General features: G+C 45.1%; 1 protein-coding gene across 4 annotated transcripts in view; it reads left to right on the top strand.

Annotated features, from left to right (window-relative positions):
• The window catches only part of LOC129814228 (PDZ and LIM domain protein 5-like), a 102459-nt gene that overhangs the window by 56885 nt on the left and 21719 nt on the right, over positions 1-23855 (top strand). For 3 of the 4 annotated variants that reach the window (XM_055867227.1, XM_055867210.1, XM_055867219.1), the window contains exons 4-5: positions 21413-21446; positions 21826-22424. In XM_055867227.1, the coding sequence (XP_055723202.1) occupies positions 21413-21446; positions 21826-22424 (633 nt within the window). The remainder of the gene's footprint in view (positions 1-21412; positions 21447-21825; positions 22425-23855) is intronic. The other variant, XM_055867234.1, reaches the window with a different exon arrangement.

The raw sequence follows: 23855 nt of genomic DNA, 5'->3' as shown, positions 1-23855 counted from the left end.
GCTTCTCTGACATGTTGAATAAGGAACAGTGGAGGCTCCTCAGAGGAGGAAAGGGTGGACCAAAATCAAAATAGTGAAACATTGAAATGTTTTCCTTTTAAGATAAAACTATACTAAATATATTCACATCACCAAATAATTGACTAAAACACCTTAGCAGCATTCTGTACGGTAGCACCATGGTGTAGCCGGAAGACAGCTAGCTTCCGTCCTCCTCTGGGTACATTGACTTCAATAAAAAACCTAGGAGGCTTGTGGTTCTCACCCCCTTCCATAGACTTGCACAGTAATTATGACTCCTTCTGGAGGATGTCCTCCAACCTATCAGAGCTCTTGCAGCATGAACTGACATGTTGTCCACCCAAAGGATCAGAGAATGAATCTAGTTCTGAAAGCATAAGCTACAGGTAGCTAGCATTGCTGTTCATAAAATGTAGTGAGTAGTTGACACAAAGTGTGAAAGACAACAGTTGAACAGTTTTGAACAAATTCATTTCTTTAAAAATAAAGGACAATTTAAGAATGAACTGCTACTTAGGACATTCAACCATTATAAGAAGTATTGTCTTGTCTGTTCAGCCAGTTAACATACAGCTCAAAAACCCAACAAGACACACAATCAGGGGTCTTTTCAGAGTCCCCAAGTCCAGAACAGAGGCTTGGAGACACGCAGTACTACATAGAGCAACGACTACATGGAATTCTCTTCCACCTCAGGTAACTCAGGCAAACAATAAAATCAGTTTTTAAAAAATGGATAAAACAACACCTCAAGAAATACCGTGGACTGTGAAGACACACACACACACACACAAACACACACACACACATTGTTCTTCAATGTTTGAGATTAATATTATTCATTTTTTAATATTATTTATTTTCTCTTTCTTATTATTTTTAAAATAGTCAAAAAAAAATTTAGTTGTAGTGTTATTAGTTTCGATATAGGTAATGTTCTTGTCCGTTAGTGATCTGTATTTTCTTTAACAGTTAATGGGGATAAAAATCTATGAATCAAACAGCAGTAGTTTAACAACACAGAGTAGAACTGAGTGCTGCTACAGACTGCTGTATGACTCCTTCCTGTGGGTTTTACTGTACGGGGTACTCTGCTAGTTAACGTAAGACCACGACAGAAGTGCTGCTACAGACTGCTGTATGACTCCTTCCTGTGGGTTTTACTGTACGGGGTACTCTGCTAGTTAACGTAAGGCCACGACAGAAGTGCTGCTACAGACTGCTGTATGACTCCTTCCTGTGGGTTTTACTGTACGGGGTACTCTGCTAGTTAACGTAAGGCCACGACAGAAGTGCTGCTACAGACTGCTGTATGACTCCTTCCTGTGGGTTTTACTGTACGGAGTACTCTGCTAGTTAACGTAAGGCCACGACAGAAGTGCTGCTACAGACTGCTGTATGACTCCTTCCTGTGGGTTTTACTGTACGGGGTACTCTGCTAGTTAACGTAAGGCCACGACAGAAGTGCTGCTACAGACTGCTGTATGACTCCTTCCTGTGGGTTTTACTGTACGGGGTACTCTGCTAGTTAACGTAAGGCCACGACAGAAGTGCTGCTACAGACTGCTGTATGACTCCTTCCTGTGGGTTTTACTGTACGGGGTACTCTGCTAGTTAACGTAAGACCACGACAGAAGTGCTGCTACAGACTGCTGTATGACTCCTTCCTGTGGGTTTTACTGTACGGGGTACTCTGCTAGTTAACGTAAGACCACGACAGAAGTGCTGCTACAGACTGCTGTATGACTCCTTCCTGTGGGTTTTACTGTACGGGGTACTCTGCTAGTTAACGTAAGGCCACGACAGAAGTGCTGCTACAGACTGCTGTATGACTCCTTCCTGTGGGTTTTACTGTACGGAGTACTCTGCTAGTTAACGTAAGGCCACGACAGAAGTGCTGCTACAGACTGCTGTATGACTCCTTCCTGTGGGTTTTACTGTACGGGGTACTCTGCTAGTTAACGTAAGGCCACGACAGAAGTGCTGCTACAGACTGCTGTATGACTCCTTCCTGTGGGTTTTACTGTACGGGGTACTCTGCTAGTTAACGTAAGGCCTCGACAGAAGTGCTGCTACAGACTGCTGTATGACTCCTTCCTGTGGGTTTTACTGTACGGGGTACTCTGCTAGTTAACGTAAGGCCACGACAGAAGTGCTGCTACAGACTGCTGTATGACTCCTTCCTGTGGGTTTTACTGTACGGGGTACTCTGCTAGTTAACGTAAGACCACGACAGAAGTACTGCTACAGACTGCTGTATGACTCCTTCCTGTGGGTTTTACTGTACGGGGTACTCTGCTAGTTAACGTAAGACCACGACAGAAGTGCTCTAGTGTGTCTTTTTTAAGGATCACAGAGTTTGCATGTGACTTCGTTGATTCTGTCTGAAACTCTGTATTTAAGGAACATTTCAGGGAAATATTAAACGATTACGTGAATGCCTTACGGATAAACACATTTCCTCCTGGACCATTACCCAAATGAAACACCACTTGCATTTAGCAGTTACATTGCCTTGTCAGAAAAGTTTATTTCTCTATGCGCCGAATAAATAAACAAGTATAGTTTTTCATGGTTGAGAGCCGATGAACCTGGTAGTACTTTAAACTGTCTCTGAGTTTGGCCTGCTCTGTTTATGCTATACATAACTGCCCTGTCATTGTCCCTGGGGCCTTCTCAGGAATGCAGGGACGTTATGAATGATGACGCTGTTCAGATTTATCACTCTGGTTTGTTTAGTTTGCACGTTATATATCTATTTGTATGTGTGTCTCGTCAAGCACAGTATAATTTGATGCAGTGTGTGAAGTACTACATACACAGTTGGGGAAAAGGTTTGGTCAGAAACACAATACAGTGGCCCTGGATGGACATAAAGACACGAGAGCGGGATTGAGAGCAAAACCCCCTGTGTCTCCGTGACAATTAGGGAGTATTAGGGACATTCATCTCACCAAGGTTATAGGCGTTAGAAGCAGTTTGTTCTGCTCAGGGACACCCAATGAGACCCTGACCTTTAACCCCCAGTCAATATGGGTCCAGTGAAGACGTTTACATCAAACTAAAAGACTACCTCTTATTTAGTTACTGGGTGTGAAAAAGCCTTGAATTGGCATGGTATGGAACTAGTGTGCAGTATAGTGAAGGATCTGGACCATGGCAAATGCTGTTCAGCAGTTTTAAATGGAAATGTGCAGAACTGATCAGATCAGACGTCTGTCTGTTGTCAAACCCAATCCATTCCCAGGTTGATGTTGAACATGAGGATTGAGGGGGAGGAGAGAGATCCCTCTGTGATACTTTAGCTCTGTTATAACTGTAACCACAGTAATCCACCCAGAACATGACTATACTGAGCTGTGCATTCTGAGGAGGAGTGACACAGTCAATACATTTCATTTAACACAGACCTGCTTTTGCCTAGGCTGGCTCTGCTTAGGTTTAAGTGAACCCCTGTGATGAAAGCTTTGAATGAAAAGCTCTTAAAATACCCTGTACATTGATACAACCTTCAACGGAAACAGGAATACTGGACATGAATAAGTTCTTTGGAGAGCTGTTACAGCAATTAAGTGCTGCTCAAACACCTTTTAGGCTTTATTTGCAAGGAGGCCAATGGGTACCTTGTCATCCGTGATTAAAACACTGTCCCTAATAGGTGGAGGCGGAATTGTGTATTGGAAATTCCAAAGAATTTCCATAAATGTGAAGAAATTATTTGTGTGCTTGGCTTTCATTTAATAAGTTAAAGACATCAGAGACCACTTCAGTCAATCTTTAAAGATTATTAATTTAGCCCTCTCAGAACCATTCACTTGGGTCATATAGAATCAGTTCTGTTTGAATAAGAAAAGTAGTAAAAATAACCAAACCTCTGGTGCTACAGTATAGTCGCCCCATATAGGAAAAGCTGTGAAGCTGCTGAGCGGAGAGGCCTTATTGCTTGGTTGCGGAAAGCTCAACGCCACTGTTCCAGTGTGTTCCATAGCTGTGAGTATCATAGTCCTACAGCTACATGACAGATGTAGGGGAAACACTTCCACACGTCCGCCATGCTACACCGCCCGAGCTGTAAAAGTTGTTGAAAGAGCAGCACAGCGCCTGGTTCACGTGTCCTCTCATTCTGTCACCACAATGCTACATTACAGAGTCTTTTAACTCGAATGAAAAGGAAAATAGACCCCATCTCACAGCTGTCTGTAATCTAGCAAGTGTAATAAGGGAACAAGGAAATCTCAAACCCTCAGGCCATGTTAGACGATGATGATACACATGAGATCCAGCGATGTAGCAAACACTCATTCTTCATACATGTACTGGTGAAGACATGTGTTTCGTGATCTGAAATAATACATCTAAGTACATGGCTAATTTAAGTCTTAGGGGATAGCATGTTCTGGGAATACATCATTACTGGTAAAGTGGTGAAATTAAAGGGAGCCAGGTTTCTGTTTTCCTTATTTAGATACTGTAGACAGCAAGGCAGTTCAAAAGGTGGGGCTGTCACCAATGTTGTCTTGATTATTGTCCAGTCGTGTGGTCCAGTGCTGCAAGAAAAGACCTGGTTGAGCTGCAGCTGGCCCAGAACAGAGCGACACGTTTTGCTCTTCATTGTAATCAGAGGGCTGATATAAATACTATGCATGACAGTCTCTCTTGGCTAAGAGTTGAGGAGAGACTGACTGCATCACTTCTTCTTTTTGTAAGAAACATTAATGTGTTGAAAATCCCAAATTGTTTGCATAGTCAATTTACACACAGCTCTGACACACACACTACCCCACCAGACATGCCACCAGGGGTCTTTCCATAGTCCCCAAATCCAGAACAAATTCAAGAAAACGTACAGTAATTATATAGAGCCCTTATTGCATGGAACTTCCATCTCATATTGCTCAAATAAACAGCAAACCTGGTTTCAAAAAACAGATAAAGCAACACCTCGCGGCACAACGCCTCTCCCCTATTTGACCTAGATAGTTTGGGTGTATTTGACCTAGATAGTCTGGGTGTATATGTTGATAGGTAGGCTACGTGTGCCTTGTCTTTGAGCTGTTCTTGTCTAATTATGTTCTGTATTATGTCATTCTGTATTATGTTTCATGTTTTGTGTGGACCCCAAGAAGAGTAGCTGCTGCTTTTGCAACAGCTAATGGGGATCCTAATAAAATACCAAATACCTAATCATGGTACAATATGTGCTCTCTCTGGCAGTGTGGAACCAAGGACCCATAATTCCATCTCTCCCTGACCATCTTCATTCTCCTCCCCCCTGTTGCCAAAACCACCATCTGTACATTTTCTTGTCAATTCAGCAATGTGAAAAGAATGCAACGATTTCCATCCAATAATTTCTGACCGCATTCCCTTCCTGACCATATTTTCTTAATATTGGAAGGACTGCCTTTGCTTACAAACTCAGTTGAGAATGGTGCCAGAGGATTGGTTCAGGAGGATAGGTTTACAGTTACTCACTTTTAGGTTGTTTACAATTTGAAAGGCACCCCTTGCATTTCCTAAGTGCTTCGCTCTGTTTGTAATGTCAGTCTTAGTGAGCGGAACTGCCCCAGTTCTAGGGTCCAGTTCTTGGGTCCAGTTCTAGGATCCAGTTCTAGGGTCCAGTTCTAGGGTCCAGTTCTAGCATCCAGTTCTAGGGTCCAGTTCTAGGGTCCAGTTCTAGGGTCCAGTTCTAGGATCCAGTTCTAGGGTCCAGTTCTAGGGTCCAGTTCTAGGATCCAGTTCTAGGGTCCAGTTCTAGGGTCCAGTTCTAGGATCCAGTTCTAGGATCCAGTTCTAGGATCCAGTTCTAGGATCCAGTTCTAGGGTTCAGTTCTAGGGTCCAGTTCTAGGGTCCAGTTCTAGGGTTCAGTTCTAGGGTCCAGTTCTAGGGTTCAGTTCCAGGGTCCAGTTCTAGGGTTCAGTTCTAGGGTGCAGTTCTAGGGTCCAGTTCTAGGGTTCAGTTCTAGGGTCCAGTTCTAGGGTCCAGTTCTAGGATCCAGTTCTAGGGTCCAGTTCTAGGGTCCAGTTCTAGGGTTCAGTTCTAGGGTCCAGTTCTAGGGTCCAGTTCTAGATCTGTCAACACAACGTTTTACACATATCTGGGTGATTTATCATTTTTATACTGTTGACTGATGTGACAAGAGTATTATGGATTGGTTGTAGTTTTGACAACATAACAGTGGCGATGCCCTAGGATTAATTACTGTGAGTCAAACCAGGCCAGCATGTGACATCACATGGTGACGTACTGTCATCTCATACGGTCATGTTTGATATTCTGTGAGCAGAAAATTCACACAAGGTCATCAACATTTATGGTTCAGGGCTGTATGAATGAGTCTACTTTAGAAAAACATGTTATAGCAAGGGGACAGATTCTTGGGTTTACAGTTCTATCTTTGTCATCCAATGTGTTGTTCTACCATTGATCGAAGAAGGCTTAGTTTAGTTTATTAGGATCCCCATAAGCTACTGCACATGCAGCAGTTACTCTTCCTGGGGTCCACATAAAACGTACAAATACAGTGCATTCGGAAAGTATTCAGACCCCTTCACTTTTTCCACATTTTGTTATGTTACAGTCTTATTCTAAAATGTATTCAATCGTTTTTTTCCCCCTCATCAATCTACACACAATACCCCATAATGACAAACCAAAGCCAGGTTTATAGAAATTTTAGCAAATGTATTCAAAATAAAAAATATATAACATTTACATTAGTATTCAGACCCTTTACTCAGTACTTTGTTGAAGCACCTTTGGCAGCGATTACAGCCGCGAGTCTTCTTGTAAGATAAGTGGCAAATAATTTGTAAAAATAGAGAAGAGTAATGGTCCTAGGCAACTGCCCTGATGGACACCGCACTGTACATATCTGTTGTTAGACAAACTTCCATTGAAGAATACTCTCTGAGTTCTATTTGATAAATAACTCTCCAACCGTCTGTTGGCAGGTGATGTAAAGCCATATCAGAGTTTTTTCAATAACACATAATGATCAATAACATCAAAGGCTGCACTGAAATCTAATAATACAGCTCCAACTATCATCTTATTATCTATTTCAGGCAGCTCAGATCTGACTGGATGATAAAGGCTGGTTGGATGAGGACATAGAGGTTAGCCCCTTTTTCTTCTGAGAGAGAAACCAGTATCATCCACACTGCTGTGTTCATCCCATGCTGGAGAAACCACAACTTTATATCCATCAGTTATCCTCTGCCAGATGTATTCTTTCCATCACTCAACGCCTCCCCTTTGGCACTTCAGCTGCTTACCAGCCTCCCCACACCCCCTGAGCCACAGAGCAGCACACGCTAACACCAACTAGGGAGGCTAGGAGCTAGGCTAGCATGCCACTTTGATTAGCAGACTTTACGAGGTGATAGCAACTGGGTATCCAAGAAGGCTTTAATCTCTTGTCTCGTGCTAGCAGTTCATGTCCATGGCTCGAGGGTTGGAGAGAGAGTATTTCCACGTATCAGCAGAGTGATGGAGAGCATGCACAGACCTAGTGCTAGTTCGACTGTGAGGGTATTTCTAAGTAAGCTACAGTAAGATTATGCATGATTTGGAGACCACCCGATTAGTAGGTTTCTGCTCAAGTTGCTGTGACCTTCTCTCTCAGAAATTCCTCAGAAAAGAAAAACAGGTTTTCTATCCAGGCTTGGGCTGTTAAAAACTGAGAACATATTCATAAGCACAAACTGGCCGATCAAGCCTGATGTGTGTTATGATCGTAATGACAACCAGTCACTTTACAACACATCTCTGTCTGCTTCGCTTGTATGGAAATGTCTTCCCAGGGTTGAGAGAGAGAACTAACACAATGAGTTCTCCCAGGAGATAATTTATGTTTATTTATTGCCACAGATTGAGAGGGAGAGAGAGAGAGAGAGAGAGAGAGAGAATTAGTGAGAGTGATTGTTATAGAAATCTCTCAGCAGTAGAAAGGGAGGGAGAGAGGGAGGGCAAGAGAGGGATAAACCTGGAGGTGGATTTGATGAACAGACAGACACTACTCTGGAGGTGGATGTGATGGACAGACAGACACTACTCTGGAGGTGGATGTGACAGACAGACAGACAGACAGACAGGCAGACAGACAGACAGACAGAGAGACAGACAGACAGACAGACAGACAGACAGACAGACAGACACTACTCTGGAGGTGGATGTGACAAACAGACAGACAGACAGACAGACAGACAGACAGACAGACAGACAGACAGACAGACAGACACTACTCTGGAGGTGGATGTGACAAACAGACAGACAGACAGACAGACAGACAGACAGACAGACAGACAGACAGACAGACAGACAGACAGACACTACTCTGGCTCAGTGTGAAAGAAAAAGGAAGAGTAGAAGGGGTGGGCCCTGACACTAATGGTCTGGCTGAAAGTTTAATGACATAGGGATAAGGGGGAAGGGTAGACTGGTCTATAATATCACCCCTCTGAAACACCTTATATGGGGATGGTATATATCTGAAGCATTCTGTGTGTATGAAACAATAGGTGCTTTGCGTCTTATTTCTCGTGCGTTACTCTACTTGTCAGTTAAGTAGCATGTGTTGTATGCTGTATAACTGTACTGTGCCGATTTACAGTAACATCTACTGTCTGCAATAATGGCACTGTTGATGTCATTGCCCTTTCCTGTTTTGATGAGATCAAGGATTTCACAACCCACAATAGGCTAAATACGGTTTGTGGAAGACTGACCGAGTTTGGGCTTTTAAAAGCTGAGAACATATTCATAAACACAAACTGGCCGATCAAGACTGTGTGCTTGATTGTAATGGCAACCTGTCACTTCACAACACATCTCATTCTGCTTCGCTTGTATATATCTTTACCATTCGGCCATCAGATTTGCCACCAATGCTCCTTATAGGACATATCACTGCACTCTATACTCTTCTGTAAACTGGTTATCTTTGGATACCCGTCGCAAGACCAACTGGTTGATGCTTATTTATAAAACCCTCTTAGGCCTCACTCCCCCCTATCTGAGATATCTACTGCAGCCCTCATCCTCCACATACAACACCTGTTCTGCCAGTCACATTCTGTTAAAGATCCCCAAAGCACACACATCCCTGGGTCGCTCCTCTTTTCAGTTCGGTGTAGCTAGTGACTGGAACGAGCTGCAACAAACACTCAGACTGGACGGTTTTATCTCAATCTCTTCATTCAAAGACTCAATCATGGACACTCTTACTGACAGTTGTGGCTGCTTTGTATGATGTATTGTTGTCTCTACCTTCTTGACCTTTGTGCTGTTGACTTTGCCCAATAATGTTTGTACCATGTTTTTGTGCTGCTACCATGTTGTGTTGCTACCATGCTGTGTTGTCATGTTTTGCTGTTATGTTGTTGTCTTAGGTCTCTCTTTATCTAGTGTTGTGTCTCTCTTGTTGTGATGTGTGTTTTGTCCTATATTTATATTGTATTCATTTTTTTTTTTATCCCAGGCCCCCGTCCCCGCAGGAGGCCTTTTGCCTTTTGGTAGGCCGTCATTGTAAATAAGAATTTGCTCTTAACTGACTTGCCTAGTTAAATAAAGGTTAAATAAATAAAAATATAGAAATGTGTTCTTAGGGTTGAGAGAGAGCTGACACAGTGAGTTGTGCAAGGAGGGTGTGGAAGGGAGCATGAGGAAACTATGATAATTGATGTTTATTTATTGTCATGGAAATATGCAACACAGCGCAGTAAAACACTGCTCCTCCTGATAATGTGGCTGGTGCACCTGGATCCAAAACCACAAAGAAGTCAGATCCTCTCATGTTCTCTAAAGGGATGAGAGAGGGAGAGAGAGAGAGGGAGAGAGAGAGAGAGAGAGAGAGAGAGAGAGAGAGAGAGAGAGAGAGAGAGAGAGAGAGAGAGAGAGAGAGAGAGAGAGAGAGAGTATATGTCAGTGTGCACAAATCATTTCGCAATTTGGAACCTTAAAGCTTTGGGGCTGTGTTTTGACAGTGCTGTGTGTTAGGAACGTTTTGAAATGCTTCAGTGTATAACCCCTGTGTTTCTCTGTCAGTTTCAATCCCAGTCTGCTCTCAGGCCTATCAGTACAGACTGGCCTTTCACTCTCTCATCAGCTCACTGTAGCTCACAACACAACACAGAGAAACAGTCAAGTGGAAATGGCATTTACCAACAGTTTCAACATATGAAAGATGTCAAAGCACACAGCTTGTCTTTTACCTGTCTTCATGCTGTCTGTTCGGTTCAGATGCACGCATGCCTCTTTTCTCTCTCTCTTTTTGTGCTCCTTGAGCTCAGATGTTAGTTAAATCCCGAAAAAAGAAGAATAGAGGAGTAATCGGCAGCAATGGGACCAAATCTTTGTGTCTCTGTCAGTTGGCTTATACTTTACTGTGGTAGACTAGGCCTCTGTGTCTTGTCCTCTCATCTATGATGTTAGATAGGGCCTCTGTGTCTTGTCCTCATCTATGAAGTTAGATAGGGCCTCTGTGTCTTGTCCTCTCATCTATGAAGTTAGATAGGGCCTCTGTGTCTTGTCCTCTCATCTATGAAGTTAGATAGGGCCTCTGTGTCTTGTCCTCTCATCTATGAAGTTAGATAGGGCCTCTGTGTCTTGTCCTCATCTATGAAGTTAGATAGGGCCTCTGTGTCTTGTCCTCTCATCTATGAAGTTAGATAGGGCCTCTGTGTCTTGTCCTCTCATCTATGAAGTTAGATAGGGCCTCTGTGTCTTGTCCTCTCATCTATGAAGTTAGATAGGGCCTCTGTGTCTTGTCCTCATCTATGAAGTTAGATAGGGCCTCTGTGTCTTGTCCTCTCATCTATGAAGTTAGATAGGGCCTCTGTGTCTTGTCCTCTCATCTATGAAGTTAGATAGGGCCTCTGTGTCTTGTCCTCATCTATGAAGTTAGATAGGGCCTCTGTGTCTTGTCCTCATCTATGAAGTTAGATAGGGCCTCTGTGTCTTGTCCTCTCATCTATGAAGTTAGATAGGGCCTCTGTGTCTTGTCCTCTCATCTATGAAGTTAGATAGGGCCTCTGTGTCTTGTCCTCTCATCTATGATGTTAGATAGGGCCTCTGTGTCCTGTCCTCTCATCTATGAAGTTAGATAGGGCCTCTGTGTCTTGTCCTCTCATCTATTAAGTTAGATAGGGCCTCTGTGTCTTGTCCTCATCTATGAAGTTAGATAGGGCCTCTGTGTCTTGTCCTCTCATCTATGAAGTTAGATAGGGCCTCTGTGTCTTGTCCTCATCTATGAAGTTAGATAGGGCCTCTGTGTCTTGTCCTCTCATCTATGAAGTTAGATAGGGCCTCTGTGTCTTGTCCTCTCATCTATGAAGTTAGATAGGGCCTCTGTGTCTTGTCCTCATCTATGAAGTTAGATAGGGCCTCTTTGTCTTGTCCTCTCATCTATGAAGTTAGATAGGGCCTCTGTGGCCTCTCTTTTAATGTACAGAATACCTTTTGACTGGCCAATCAGCCTTTCAGTTTTGTGTGTAAATCTTCTGCGACCTCCAGCGTCATGTAGCACATGTCCACCTGCTGTGCTGCTCTCCTCCGCTGGTACAGCTTGTCCACTGTCACAGTGTACAGTATAGTCAGGCCTGCTGTTTACATAGCAGCCAGTCAGCCATACGCTAGCTAGCAGCTCTATTAGACAGGGGGAGAAGAGAGGAAGCCTCGCTCCGAACCAGACACAGACGGCCAGTGTTTCCTTGGTAGACTGAAGCTGCTGTGTGAAGGGGGTAGGGGGTGAGGGGGTAAGGGTTGAGGGAAAGGACATTATAATGTAATACGGAGCTCATGCTTTTATGCCTGGCCGTGGCCAGATGTTGAGTGGGGGAGGGAGAGGGTGAGAGGGGTCAGTCTGCTGGGGTTGTTCACTACTTTGGACATGGTCCCACTCTGAAATGAGACACATATAACTTGAACTGAGGAAATTATGTCTATTTCTAGAAAGAACATTTTGAGAGAGACAGTATTTTCCATACTTTTACTTTTCAGAGTTTCTCTTCCATGGCCGTGCTTTTCCTCTTAATCTTTAAAAGTCATGTTGACCTTTGAGTGTTTCTGATAACATCATGTTCATATAGTTAGTTTCCAGCTGGGAGCATTCAGGCATGAGGACCGTTACAAACTCCTTAATAAACCTCATAATGTATATCGAGCATGTCTTATTGTGCAATCATATTTATTATATGAAACCATCTCTTTTTTTGCTGCTTAATCTTTATTCTCCTGATAATTAACCTGGAAGTCTATGTTTCGGCCTGGAAATGTTGTATTTATTACAGGTAGTTAGTTATCTGTCTCTGTTGTAAACTGTCAGGTGTAAACGGACTGACTGTGGAACCCCACATGACATCGGAGCGGTCCAAGTTGTCTGTGTAATGGATGCGATTGCTTCTAATGCGCCGGAAGTGAGAGTTTGTCTTATATTAAATTACAGTTACTGGTCCAGATTACCTTTTCGTATGGGATTAATTATCTCCTGTCCACAATGTGTGTGCTTGAGCGTCTGTGTGTGCGTGCATGCGTATGTTTGCCCGGCGCGTGTGTGACTACTAGTATGGTATGAATGATCCTGTTCTTTGGCCGGCTGTCAGGGGAACAGATTGATGCAGGATAGTCTGGAAGAGATATTATGAAACATCTGTTTGTGTGTGTGTGTGTGTGTGTGTGTGTGTGTGTGTGTGTGTGTGTGTGTGTGTGTGTGTGTGTGTGTGTGTGTGTGTGTGTGTGTGTGTGTGTGTGTGTGTGTGTGTGTGTGTGTGTGTGTGTGTGTGTGTGTGTGTGTGTGTGTGTGTGTGTGGTGGAAGGAAGAGTGTGTGTGACAGAGGAAACACATCTAAATCAAATCAAAGTGTATTGGTTGCGTACACAGTTTAGCAGTTGTTATAGCGGGTGAAATGTTACTAGCTCCTCACAATGCAGTGAAATGCCAAACAGTACACAAATAATACTAAAAAAGACCCAAAAAATAATGATATTTCATGCGTGATGGGACTTAGGGTCTTCTCCTCATGCCTATGACGTAATTCCCTGGCTGTTAATGTCCCCCACCCCTCCTTGACACATGCATGCTGCTGAGAGGACTGGGGACTAATCATTACACACACACATCATGTGTGTTACTGACAATGGAAACAAGCTTTCACACCAAAAATAAACCCTCTATCCTCACCTCTCCTCTCTTTACATAAGATTAGAGCTCTCTCTCCTCAATGTACCTAGAGTGGATCACTCTATTTCTCTCTCTCTGTGTCTCTGTGTCTCTCTCTCTCTGTCTCTCCATCTCTCTCCCTCTCTCTCTTTCTCTCTCCATCTCTTGCCACCTTTCTCTCCATCTCTCAATAGTGCAGTTGTAGAACTTTTGAGGGCCCATGTCAAATCTTTTCAGCCTCCTGAGGTGGAAGAGGCGTGGTCGTGCCCTCTTCACGACTGTGTTGGTGTGCTTAAAATGTCATAATGTCATTCTCACCTGTATATCTAGCTAAGTGCGGTACACACAGTTGTAGTGTGTGTGTGTGTGTGTGTGTGTGTGTGTGTGTGTGTGTGTGTGTGAGGTCACATTGTGTCCTGGTGCTGAGAGTGCTGGGCCTTGTGTTAGCAGTCTCTCCATCACTCAGTCAGATGCCATGTGCCAGACTGTTGCTCTTGGCTCAGACAGACAGACAGAAAGACTGACAGGGGGGAAATGCGTCAGTCTACTTTGCCCTCAGGCTCGTTCTTCCAATCTCCTTATCCTGCAGGAGTGTGTGTGTGTTCCAGTTTCCTACCAGCCTATTCATTCACAGACCTCGCTGTCTCCCTTTCTCTCTTTCTCAGCCTGCGAAGAATAAAGCACCGTACTAAACTACATTAGCTTTAGTAGTATGTAAACAACGTGTCGTTTGAATCACACCCTTATGATTAAGCTAATGTGACCTTGATGAGCTGAGGGAGTCACAAAAGCTGAACGGCTTTCCTCTTCAAAATAGTTTTTTTATGCTCATTAACCGTAAACATACCAAATCATTGTGACCGTTAAGGTACTATTTAACATGACTTAAACCACTGGCTGGAATCAAATGAGACGAAGCATCCTGATTCCATTGGGTGGAATACATTGAGAGGTGGATACCTGGACTAAATTGTGTTCATGCGAGTGGAACAGGGATGCAGGCAGGCTGAATGAGGCTCTCTATGTGAGCAGGGAGAGGACAACTAAGGGCCTTCTCTGTCTGATTACAACCATGCTCCTCTCAGCAGGGGGAAGTCATCCTTACTGACTAAAGACCGGATAGACCTCTATTGTAGTTACGTGCTATATCAGCAGACAAAACTGGATCTCACACACCTTGAATTTAACAGGATTTTATTTTGTTATTTGAACGGTCGTTTTTCTCAATGACCGATTGACTTTTGAAGCCTCAGTGACATGACTTTTAAAGGATAGTCCTCGAGGATTTGATTCAGAAAAACACAGTTTCATATTTTCTGTGAATGTCTAGACTTTTCTGGAAAAGATCCCAATGAATCAGAAATGCATGGCTCCTTGAGTCATAACATATGTCAATGTGACTTGATGGATTACATGCAGTGCCTTCGGAAAGTATTCAAACCGCTTGACTTTTTCCACATTTTGTTACGTTACAGCCTTAAAATGATTATATACACATTTTTCCTCGTCAATCTACTCACAATACCGCATAATGACAAAGTGAAAACAGGTTTTTGACATTTTTGCAAATGTATATAAAGTAAACAACGTAAATACCTTATTTACATAAGTATTCAGACCCTTTGCTATGAGACTCAAAATTGAGTTCAGGTGCATCCTGTTTCCATTGATCGTCCTTGAGATGTTTCTACAACTTGAATTGTAAATTAAATTGATTGGACATGATTTGGAAAGGCACACACCAGTCTATCTAAGGTCCCACAGTCGACCTCATGTCAGAGCAAAAACCACGCCATGAGGTCGAAGGAATTGTCCGTAGAGCTCCGAGACAGGATTGTGTCGAGGCACAGATCAAGGGAAGGGTACCAAACAATTGCTGCAGCATTGAAGGTCACCAAGAACACAGTGGCCTCCATCATTCTCAAATGGAAAAGGTTTGGAATCACCAAGACTCTTCGTAGAGCTGGCCGCCCGGACAAACTGATCAATCGAGGGAGAAGGGTCTTGGTCAGGGAGGTGACCAAGAACCCGATGGTCACTCTTACAGAGCTCCAGAGTTCCTTTGTGGAGATGGGAGAACCTTCCAGAAGGACAACCATCTCTGCAGCACTCCACCAATCAGGCCTTTATGGTTGCGTGGCCAGACGGAAGCAACTCCTCAGTAAAAGGCACATGAGAGCCCGCATGGAGTTTGCCAAAAGGCACCTAAAGACTCTCAGACCATGAGAAACAAGATTCTCTAGTCTGATGAAACCAAGATTGAATTCTTTGGCCTGAATGCCAAGTGTCACGTCTGGAGGAAACCTGGCACCACCCCTACGGGGAAGCATGGTGGTGGCAGCATCATGCTGAGAGGATGTTTTTCAGTGGCAGGGACTGGGAGACTAGTCAGGATCGAGGGAAAGATGAACAGAGCAAAGTACAGAGATCCTTGATGAAAACCGGCTCCAGAGAGCTCAGGACCTCAGACTGGGGGTTCACCTTCCAACAGGACAACGACCCTAAGCACACAGCCAAGACAACGCAGGAGTGGCTTCGGGACAAGTCTCTGAATGTCCTTGAGTGGCCCAGCCAGAGCCCGGACTTGAACCCGATCCAACATCTCTGGAGAGGCCTGAAAGTAGGTGTGCAGCAACGCTCCCCATCCAACCTGACAGAGCTTGAGAGGATCTGCAGAGAAGAATGGGAGAAACTCCCCAAATACAAGTGTGCCAAGCATGTAGCGGCATACCCACGAAGACTCGAGGCTGTAATCGCTACCAAAGGTGCTTCAATAAAGTACTGAGTAAAGGGTCTGAATACTTATGTAAATGCGATATTTCAGAATTACATTTGTTATAAATTAGCACACATTTCTAAAAACCTGGTTTTGCTTTTTTAACATTGATGCCGTTTTTTTTAATGTCCATTTTAGAATAAGGCTGTAACGTAATAACATGTGGAAAAAGTCAAGGGGTCGGAATACTTTCCGAATGCACTGTATATCATCAATCTGTGAAGTTTGATCACGTCTACTGAAGTTACTTACAGGATATGTTTAGAATGAATGAATTCAGGTCCTGGACAACAGCAGCCTGACTCATTCAGAATCCTCAGTCTGTCTTTCAGGCCTACCCCCAGACCATACCACACTGCCATGCTACTCAGTTTCCTCAGAGCCTGTCTTTCAGGCCTACCCCCAGACCATACCACACTGCCATGCAACTCAGTTTCCTCAGAGCCTGTCATTCAGGCCTACCCCCAGACCATACCACACTGCCATGCTACTCAGTTTCCTCAGAGCCTGTCTTTCAGGCCTACCCCCAGACCATACCACACTGCATTGCTACTCAGAATCCCCCCATTCTTCCAGATGCAGCTATCCACCACACACACACACACACACACACACACACACACACACACACACACACACACACACACACACACACACACACACACACACACACACACACACACACACACACACACACACACACATACACACACACAGACACACACACACAAAAACCCGTATTTCCCCACCTACCTTTTCAGGACATTTGGGTGAATTGTTAGGACATTGGGGTCCTTAAATGTAGGAAAACAAGTACACAAACACACACACACACACACGCCACACACACGCTGTCTGTCTGAACAGCACAGCCCAGCAGGTGATCTGGCTTCAGAGAGAGGACAGAGGGCAGAGGGCTACACAGATGTTCACAAGACCACCCTGGCCTGTGTTTGTTCTGTCAGCTCTGGGAACAGGGACACAGAGAACGGAGGTTAGGGGTTCCACCTGGCCTGTGTTTGTTCTGTCAGCTCTGGGAACAGGGACACAGAGAACGGAGGTTCAGGGTTTCACCTGGCCTGTGTTTGTTCTGTCAGCTCTGGGAACAGGGACACAGAGAACGGAGGTTAGGGTTTTCACCTGGCCTGTGTTTGTTCTGACAGCTCTGGGAACAGGGACACAGAGAACGGAGGTTAGGGTTTTCACCTGGCCTGTGTTTGTTCTGTCAGCTCTGGGAACAGGGACACAGAGAACGGAGGTTAGGGTTTTCACCTGGCCTGTGTTTGTTCTGACAGCTCTGGGAACAGGGACACAGAGAACGGAGGTTGGGGGTTCCACCTGGCCTGTGTTTGTTCTGACAGCTCTGGGAACAGAGACACAGAGAACAGAGGTTCAGGGTTTCACCCTGGAGCCTCTCTCAGGCTTACCGATGGCGGATACACGGTGTTATGGACTATATTTTGTTTGTAAAGGCACAGACTGTTTGATCTATAAGCCCATCCCTATCCTGTGATGTTTGCCTGGGCCTTTGTAAGTGTGATGCTTTGTAAAATATGTTCATATGTACATTGGAAAATATGCTCATATGTACATTGGAAAATATGTTCATATGTACATCGGAAAATATTCAGCCGTCAGTGTGGGTATAGTATTTTTCTAAATATGAATTGCATACATATGTGGCAGGGTGGGGCTGGATACTCCCCCAGTGAGCATGCTCTTAGTCGGTCAGCTTCAACTCAGTGAGGAACAGGACCGTGAGACTGTCCTAAACCCTTCCTAATATGGAAGAATGTGACAGACAGAATGCCAGAGAACATGGGGCATGTTCTGGAAGAGACCATTCTGTTCTGCTGAGTCACTTTGGCTTAATGAGGAAGAAGGAACACATTGTCTGGCTGTCCTAGGCTGTCAGAGGCTGTCAGAGGCTGTCAGAGGCTGAGAACACAGTTGTTTATGAAGCCAGATGAGAGGCTGGGACTGAGACTTAATGGACATTAATGAGAAAACATGAACCAGTCTGAGTCTAGACTGACTGTGTCCAGCAGACTAAGGTTATGAAGGGCCCATGCCATGGATGAAGGACAAGAAACAGCTGGAGGAGAGAAAGAGGGATTGAGGAGGGAGGGAGAGAGGAAGGAGAAAGAGAGGGAGGGAGAGAGGAAGGAGAAAGAGAGGGAGGGAGAGAGGAAGGAGAAAGAGAGGGCAAGAGAGAGAGTGCTTACTTTTCTTGGAATTAATGAAATCAAATCAAAGTTTATTTGTCACGTGCGCTGAATACAACAGGTGTAGACCTTACAGTGAAATGCTTACTTACAGGCTCTAACCAATAGTACAAAAAAGGTATTAGGTGAACAATAGGTAAGTAAAGAAATAAAACAACAGTAAAAAGACAGTGAAAAATAACAGTAGCGAGGCTATATACAGTAGCGAGGCTATAAAAGTAGTGAGGCTACATACAGACACCGGTTAGTCAGGCTGGTTGAGGTAGTATGTACATGTAGATATGGTTAAAGTGACTATGCATATATGATGAACAGAGAGTAGTAGTAGCGTAAAAGAGGGGTTGGCGGGTGGTGGGACACAATGCAGATAGCCCGGTTAGCCAATGTGCGGGAGCACTGGTTGGTCGGCCCAATTGAGGTAGTATGTACATGAATGCGTAAAAAGAGGGGTGGGGGGGGGCGGGGGGCACACAATGCAAATTGTCCGGGTAGCCATTTGATTACCTGTTCAGGAGTCTTATGGCTTGGGGGTAAAAACTGTTGAGAAGCCTTTTTGTCCTAGACTTGGCACTCCGGTACAGCTTGCCATGCGGTAGTAGAGAGAACAGTCTATGACTGGGGTGGCTGGGGTCTTTGACAATTTTTAGGGCCTTCCTCTGACACCGCCTGGTGTAGAGGTCCTGGATGGCAGGCAGCTTAGCCCCAGTGATGTACTGGGCCGTATGCACTACCCTCTGTAGTGCCTTGCGGTCAGAGGACGAGCAATTGCCGTACCGGGCAGTGATGTTACCAGTCAGGATGCTCTCGATGTTGCAGCTGTAGAACATTTTGAGGATCTCAGGACCCATGCCAAATATTTTTAGTTTCCTGAGGGGGAATAGGCTTTGTCGTGCCCTCTTCACGACTGTCTTGGTGTGTTTGGACCATTCTAGTTTGTTGTTGATGTGGACACCAAGGAACTTGAAGCTCTGAACCTGCTCCACTACAGCCCCGTCGATGAGAATGGGGGCGTGCTCTGTCCTCTTTTTCCTGTAGTCCACAATAATCTCCTTAGTCTTGGTTACGTTGAGGGATAGGTTGTTATTCTGGCACCACCCGGCCAGGTCTCTGACTTCCTCCCTATAGGCTGTCTCGTCGTTGTCGGGGATCAGGGCTACCACTGTTGTGTCATCTGCAAACTTAATGATGGTGTTGGAGTCATGCCTGGCCATGCAGTCATGGGTGAACAGGGAGTACAGGAGGGGACTGAGCACGCACCCCTGGGGAGCTCCAGTGTTGAGGATCAGCGTGGCAGATGTGTTGCTACCTACCCTCACCACCTGGGGGCAGCCCGTCAGGAAGTCCAGGATCCAGTTGCAGAGGGAGCTGTTTAGTCCCAGGGTCCTTAGCTTAGTGATGAGCTTTGAGGGCACTATGGTGTTGAACGCTGAGCTGTAGTCAATGAATAGCATTCTCATATCTCACATTATGTTCTGCATAGTTGATATGCATGTTGTTTACCTTCATTAGGCTACATTCTCTCTGCTCCTCAGAGAGACAGAATATGGAAGGAATATACAGATAGTCCTTGTGGATAGAGAGAGGAGATTGTTATTGGTTCACTTCCTGGTAGCCACTGGAAGTCCCGTCCCCTGTACAGTGTGTTTGTTTGCAGCAGTATGAACAACAGGACTACCTTCCTTTTCCTGAGGCGAAAGAAGTCCTGCAGCTGGTTTGATCATGAGTATAAATCTGAGGTCTTCTACACTGGTTGGGCCTGTAGCCCTGTACACAGAGATGGAGACTCACACAGAGGAGAGATAGTGTCTTGGACTGCTGAGTGGATGAGTGGATGAGTGAGTGAAAATAAGGATCCTTAGTAAATCTAGCAGGCGTTAGGGAAACAAAACAGAGTAATATAGCATCATATGTTTTCCCACATGTCTCTACCGCCATGCTGCTCTATGACTGGCTGCCTCTGTGGAATTGAGCTATGGGCCAAATACAGACAGGCGTTGTAGTGGAGCCAGTAGCAGCAGTCTTTGATAGTGTGTCTAATCTCAATATTCACTCTATTTACAGGTTTTACTCTGGTGTGGTTAGTTCCCTCTCTCCCTCTCTTCCCATCCCCTCTCTCTTGTTCTATCTCCTGCTCCCTCTCTCTAAGATGCTCCTCCATAAGGAGAGAGTTACTGTCCATAAGGAGAGAGTTACTGTCCATAAGGAGAGAGTTACTGTCCATAAGGAGAGAGTTACTGTCCATAAGGAGAGGGTTACTGTCCATAAGGAGAGAGTTACTGTCCATAAGGAGAGGGTTACTGTCCATAAGGAGAGAGTTACTGTCCATAAGGAGAGAGTTACTGTCCATAAGGAGAGGGTTACTGTCCATAAGGAGAGAGTTACTGTCCATAAGGAGAGAGTTACTGTCCATAAGGAGAGGGTTACTGTCCGTAAGGAGAGAGTTACTGTCCATAAGGAGAGAGTTACTGTCCATAAGGAGAGAGTTACTGTCCATAAGGAGAGAGTTACTGTCCATAAGGAGAGAGTTACTGTCCATAAGGAGAGAGTTACTGTCCATAAGGAGAGAGTTACTGTCCATAAGGAGAGGGTTACTGTCCATAAGGAGATAGTTACTGTCCATAAGGAGAGAGTTACTGTCCATAAGGAGAGAGTTACTGTCCATAAGGAGAGAGTTACTGTCCATAAGGAGAGAGTTACTGTCCATAAGGAGAGAGTTACTGTCCATAAGGAGAGAGTTACTGTCCATAAGGAGATAGTTACTGTCCATAAGGAGAGAGTTACTGTCCATAAGGAGAGGGTTACTGTCCATAAGGAGAGAGTTACTGTCCATAAGGAGAGAGTTACTGTCCATAAGGAGAGAGTTACTGTCCATAAGGAGAGAGTTACTGTCCATAAGGAGAGGGTTACTGTCCATAAGGAGAGAGTTACTGTCCATAAGGAGAGGGTTACTGTCCATAAGGAGAGAGTTACTGTCCATAAGGAGAGAGTTACTATCCATAAGGAGAGGGTTACTGTCCATAAGGAGAGGGTTACTGTCCATAAGGAGAGACATTGGGGTTTGTTGTGACACTTGGTTGTCAGGGAGACTATACAGTAGCTAGTGTTTACATAGATACACACATCTTAATGGATGGGCCATATACTGTGATGGTGTGCATGCTCCTTTCCTTGTTTACCTTGTTCCTACAGAGGAAGATACGTTTCTCATGATGCATTTTCTGTCTTCACAGAGCTTCCAGTGTTCCCAAGGCTGATGCACCAAAGGTAAGTACACTCCAGAGAATGAATCAGATATAAACAGTCACATTTATTATTTAGGATGAATGGATTCTGATAATGATTATTTGTTTTTAATGGGTATATTTCCAGTTACCAGGATCATTTGTTTGAGCATGCTCACTGTGATGTTACAGCACGTTGTGATTGGCTGTTATGGGCATTTTGCAACGCTAGGGAATAATATACTGCTGATAGCTCTGAGGCACATACCATACTGCTGGGGAGCATTTCCCTGTAGGGGTTTTCTGTAGGAGTTTGCTGTGTGGTTTGCTGAATGAGTTTTCTGTATGAGTTTGCTGTATGAGTTTGCTGTGTGGTTTGCAGTGTGTGAGTGTTGTGCGTGTGTGTCCTCACCCCACTATAGGATGAGCCACTGGAGATCATTAAGCCCGTGCCAATCACCCATCCAGCTCCAGCCTTCACCAGCCCCTCCCCCCAACCCGGTGCTGCCTACAACAAGACGGCCCGCCCCTTTGGCGGGGGCAGCAATGTGGGTGCAGTCACTTCCTCCCTAACCGCCCCAAAGGTGGCCTCCATCCCCTCTGCATCGTCTGCTTTCACCCCCGCCGCCCCCTCTTCCCAGCAGCCCCAGCCTCCCTTCCCACTAGCTAGCCGCTCCCGCTCCCCCGCCGCCCCCTCTTCCCAGCAGCCCCAGCCTCCCTTCCCACTAGCTAGCCGCTCCCACTCCCCCGCCCCACCTAGCTCAGCCCCACCCCCCAGACCCGGCTCTGGCCGTTCCCCCTTCACCTCCCCTTCCTCCACTTCCTCCTCTTCTTCCTCATCCTCCCCGGCCAGAGTGACAGCCCCCTCCTCCAATCCCGGTGCTCCGCAGTCCTCTTGCTATAACACGCCAATAAACCTGTACTCCAATACCAACGCCTGTGAGGTGGCCATAGGACAGAGGCGGGGCCTGTTGGAAGCCCAGGGTGTGGTGGTCGACCAGATCAAAGAACAGTTTAATGGGTGAGTGGCACGAACCTCAAACCCTCCTCTCACCTCTTCTCCTCCTCTCCTGTTACTTTCTGTATCTAACCAAACCCTCCTCTCACCTCTTCTCCTCCTCTCCTGTTACTTTCTGTATCTAACCAAACCCTCCTCTCACCTCTTCTCCTCCTCTCCTGTTACTTTCTGTATCTAACCAAACCCTCCTCTCACCTCTTCTCCTCCTCTCCTGTTACTTTCTGTATCTAACCAAACCCTCCTCTCACCTCTTCTCCTCCTCTCCTGTTACTTTCTCTATCTAACCAAACCCCTCATATTCTCCTTTTGCTTCCTTTCACTTTCCAAGAAGATCAACTGTGGGTAGGTAGGTGGTTTGAAGTTATTACCATGGACCATTTGGGCTCAAAAGACCACCATGGCTATGTTAGGTATGCCCACCTGGACTGGTGTAGTGCAGCAGGAAGGCTGTAATGGGAAGTGAACATGTTTCTGTCTCACATCCCATAAATCCTGTGTGTTGCTGTCAGGTTTACAGAGAGATGTAGTTCTCTTTGCTGCCTGTCTGGATGATGTTTGAGGCCACAAGTAGCTGTTAACCAACCATGTAATAACAACAGACTACCTGAGAGAGGACATACTTTGTTGTAAATCTTCCATCAGTTTCTCCTAAATAGTCTACTTAGCTGTTTGTAGAGCAACTAGGATGGTGTTTATACCCCAACTCTGTAAATAGCCACATTGAGTGCAGCAGCACATCTTGTCCCAGTATGTTGAAGGGGACTGGAAACAGGAGAAAAGGGCAGCAGCACATCTTGTCCCAGTATGTTGAAGGGGACTGGAAACAGGAGAAAAGGGCAGCAGCAACCGACAACATGTTAAACTCACTCCTGCTACCGCAAAACCCAGACCAGCCCAACCCAACCCATCCTAACCCAACCCAACCCAACCCAGCTTAACCCAGCCCAGCCCAGCCTAGCCCACCCTGCCTGCCTTTAATTGCTAATAGAGTTTATAGCTTTGCCAAACACACAGTAGTCTGGCTCTGATTCTGTCTGACGTCTTGTTGTTGTGTTGAATTAGACGCTTGTTTTCTAATTATCCCAGCGTACTGGCAGCTCTGGGCTGGAGCAGCTCTTTATTGGGGTGGTTCTCAGGCCAGAGGATAGGACATGTGCTAGTAACATGTGTTTTAGAATAGTCTACCAATGTAGTCCACTGATGCAAATGGTATTAGTTATGTTTCGCAGCTGAATAATCAAATCAAATTTATTTATAAACCCTTCTTACATCAGCTGATGTCACAAAGTGCTGTACAGAAACCCAGCCTAAAACCCCAAACAGCAACCAATGCAGCTGTAGAAGCACGGTGGCTAGGAAAAACTCCCTAGAAAGGCCAGAACCTAGGAAGAAACATAGAGAAGAACCAGGCTGTGAGGGGTGGCCAGTCCTCTT

Source organism: Salvelinus fontinalis, chromosome 2 (assembly GCF_029448725.1).
Source record: "Salvelinus fontinalis isolate EN_2023a chromosome 2, ASM2944872v1, whole genome shotgun sequence".
NCBI classification, from domain to species: Eukaryota; Metazoa; Chordata; class Actinopteri; order Salmoniformes; family Salmonidae; genus Salvelinus; species Salvelinus fontinalis.
The sequence above is the reverse complement of the archived record's forward strand: the minus strand, read 5'-3'. Positions and strand labels throughout refer to the sequence as shown.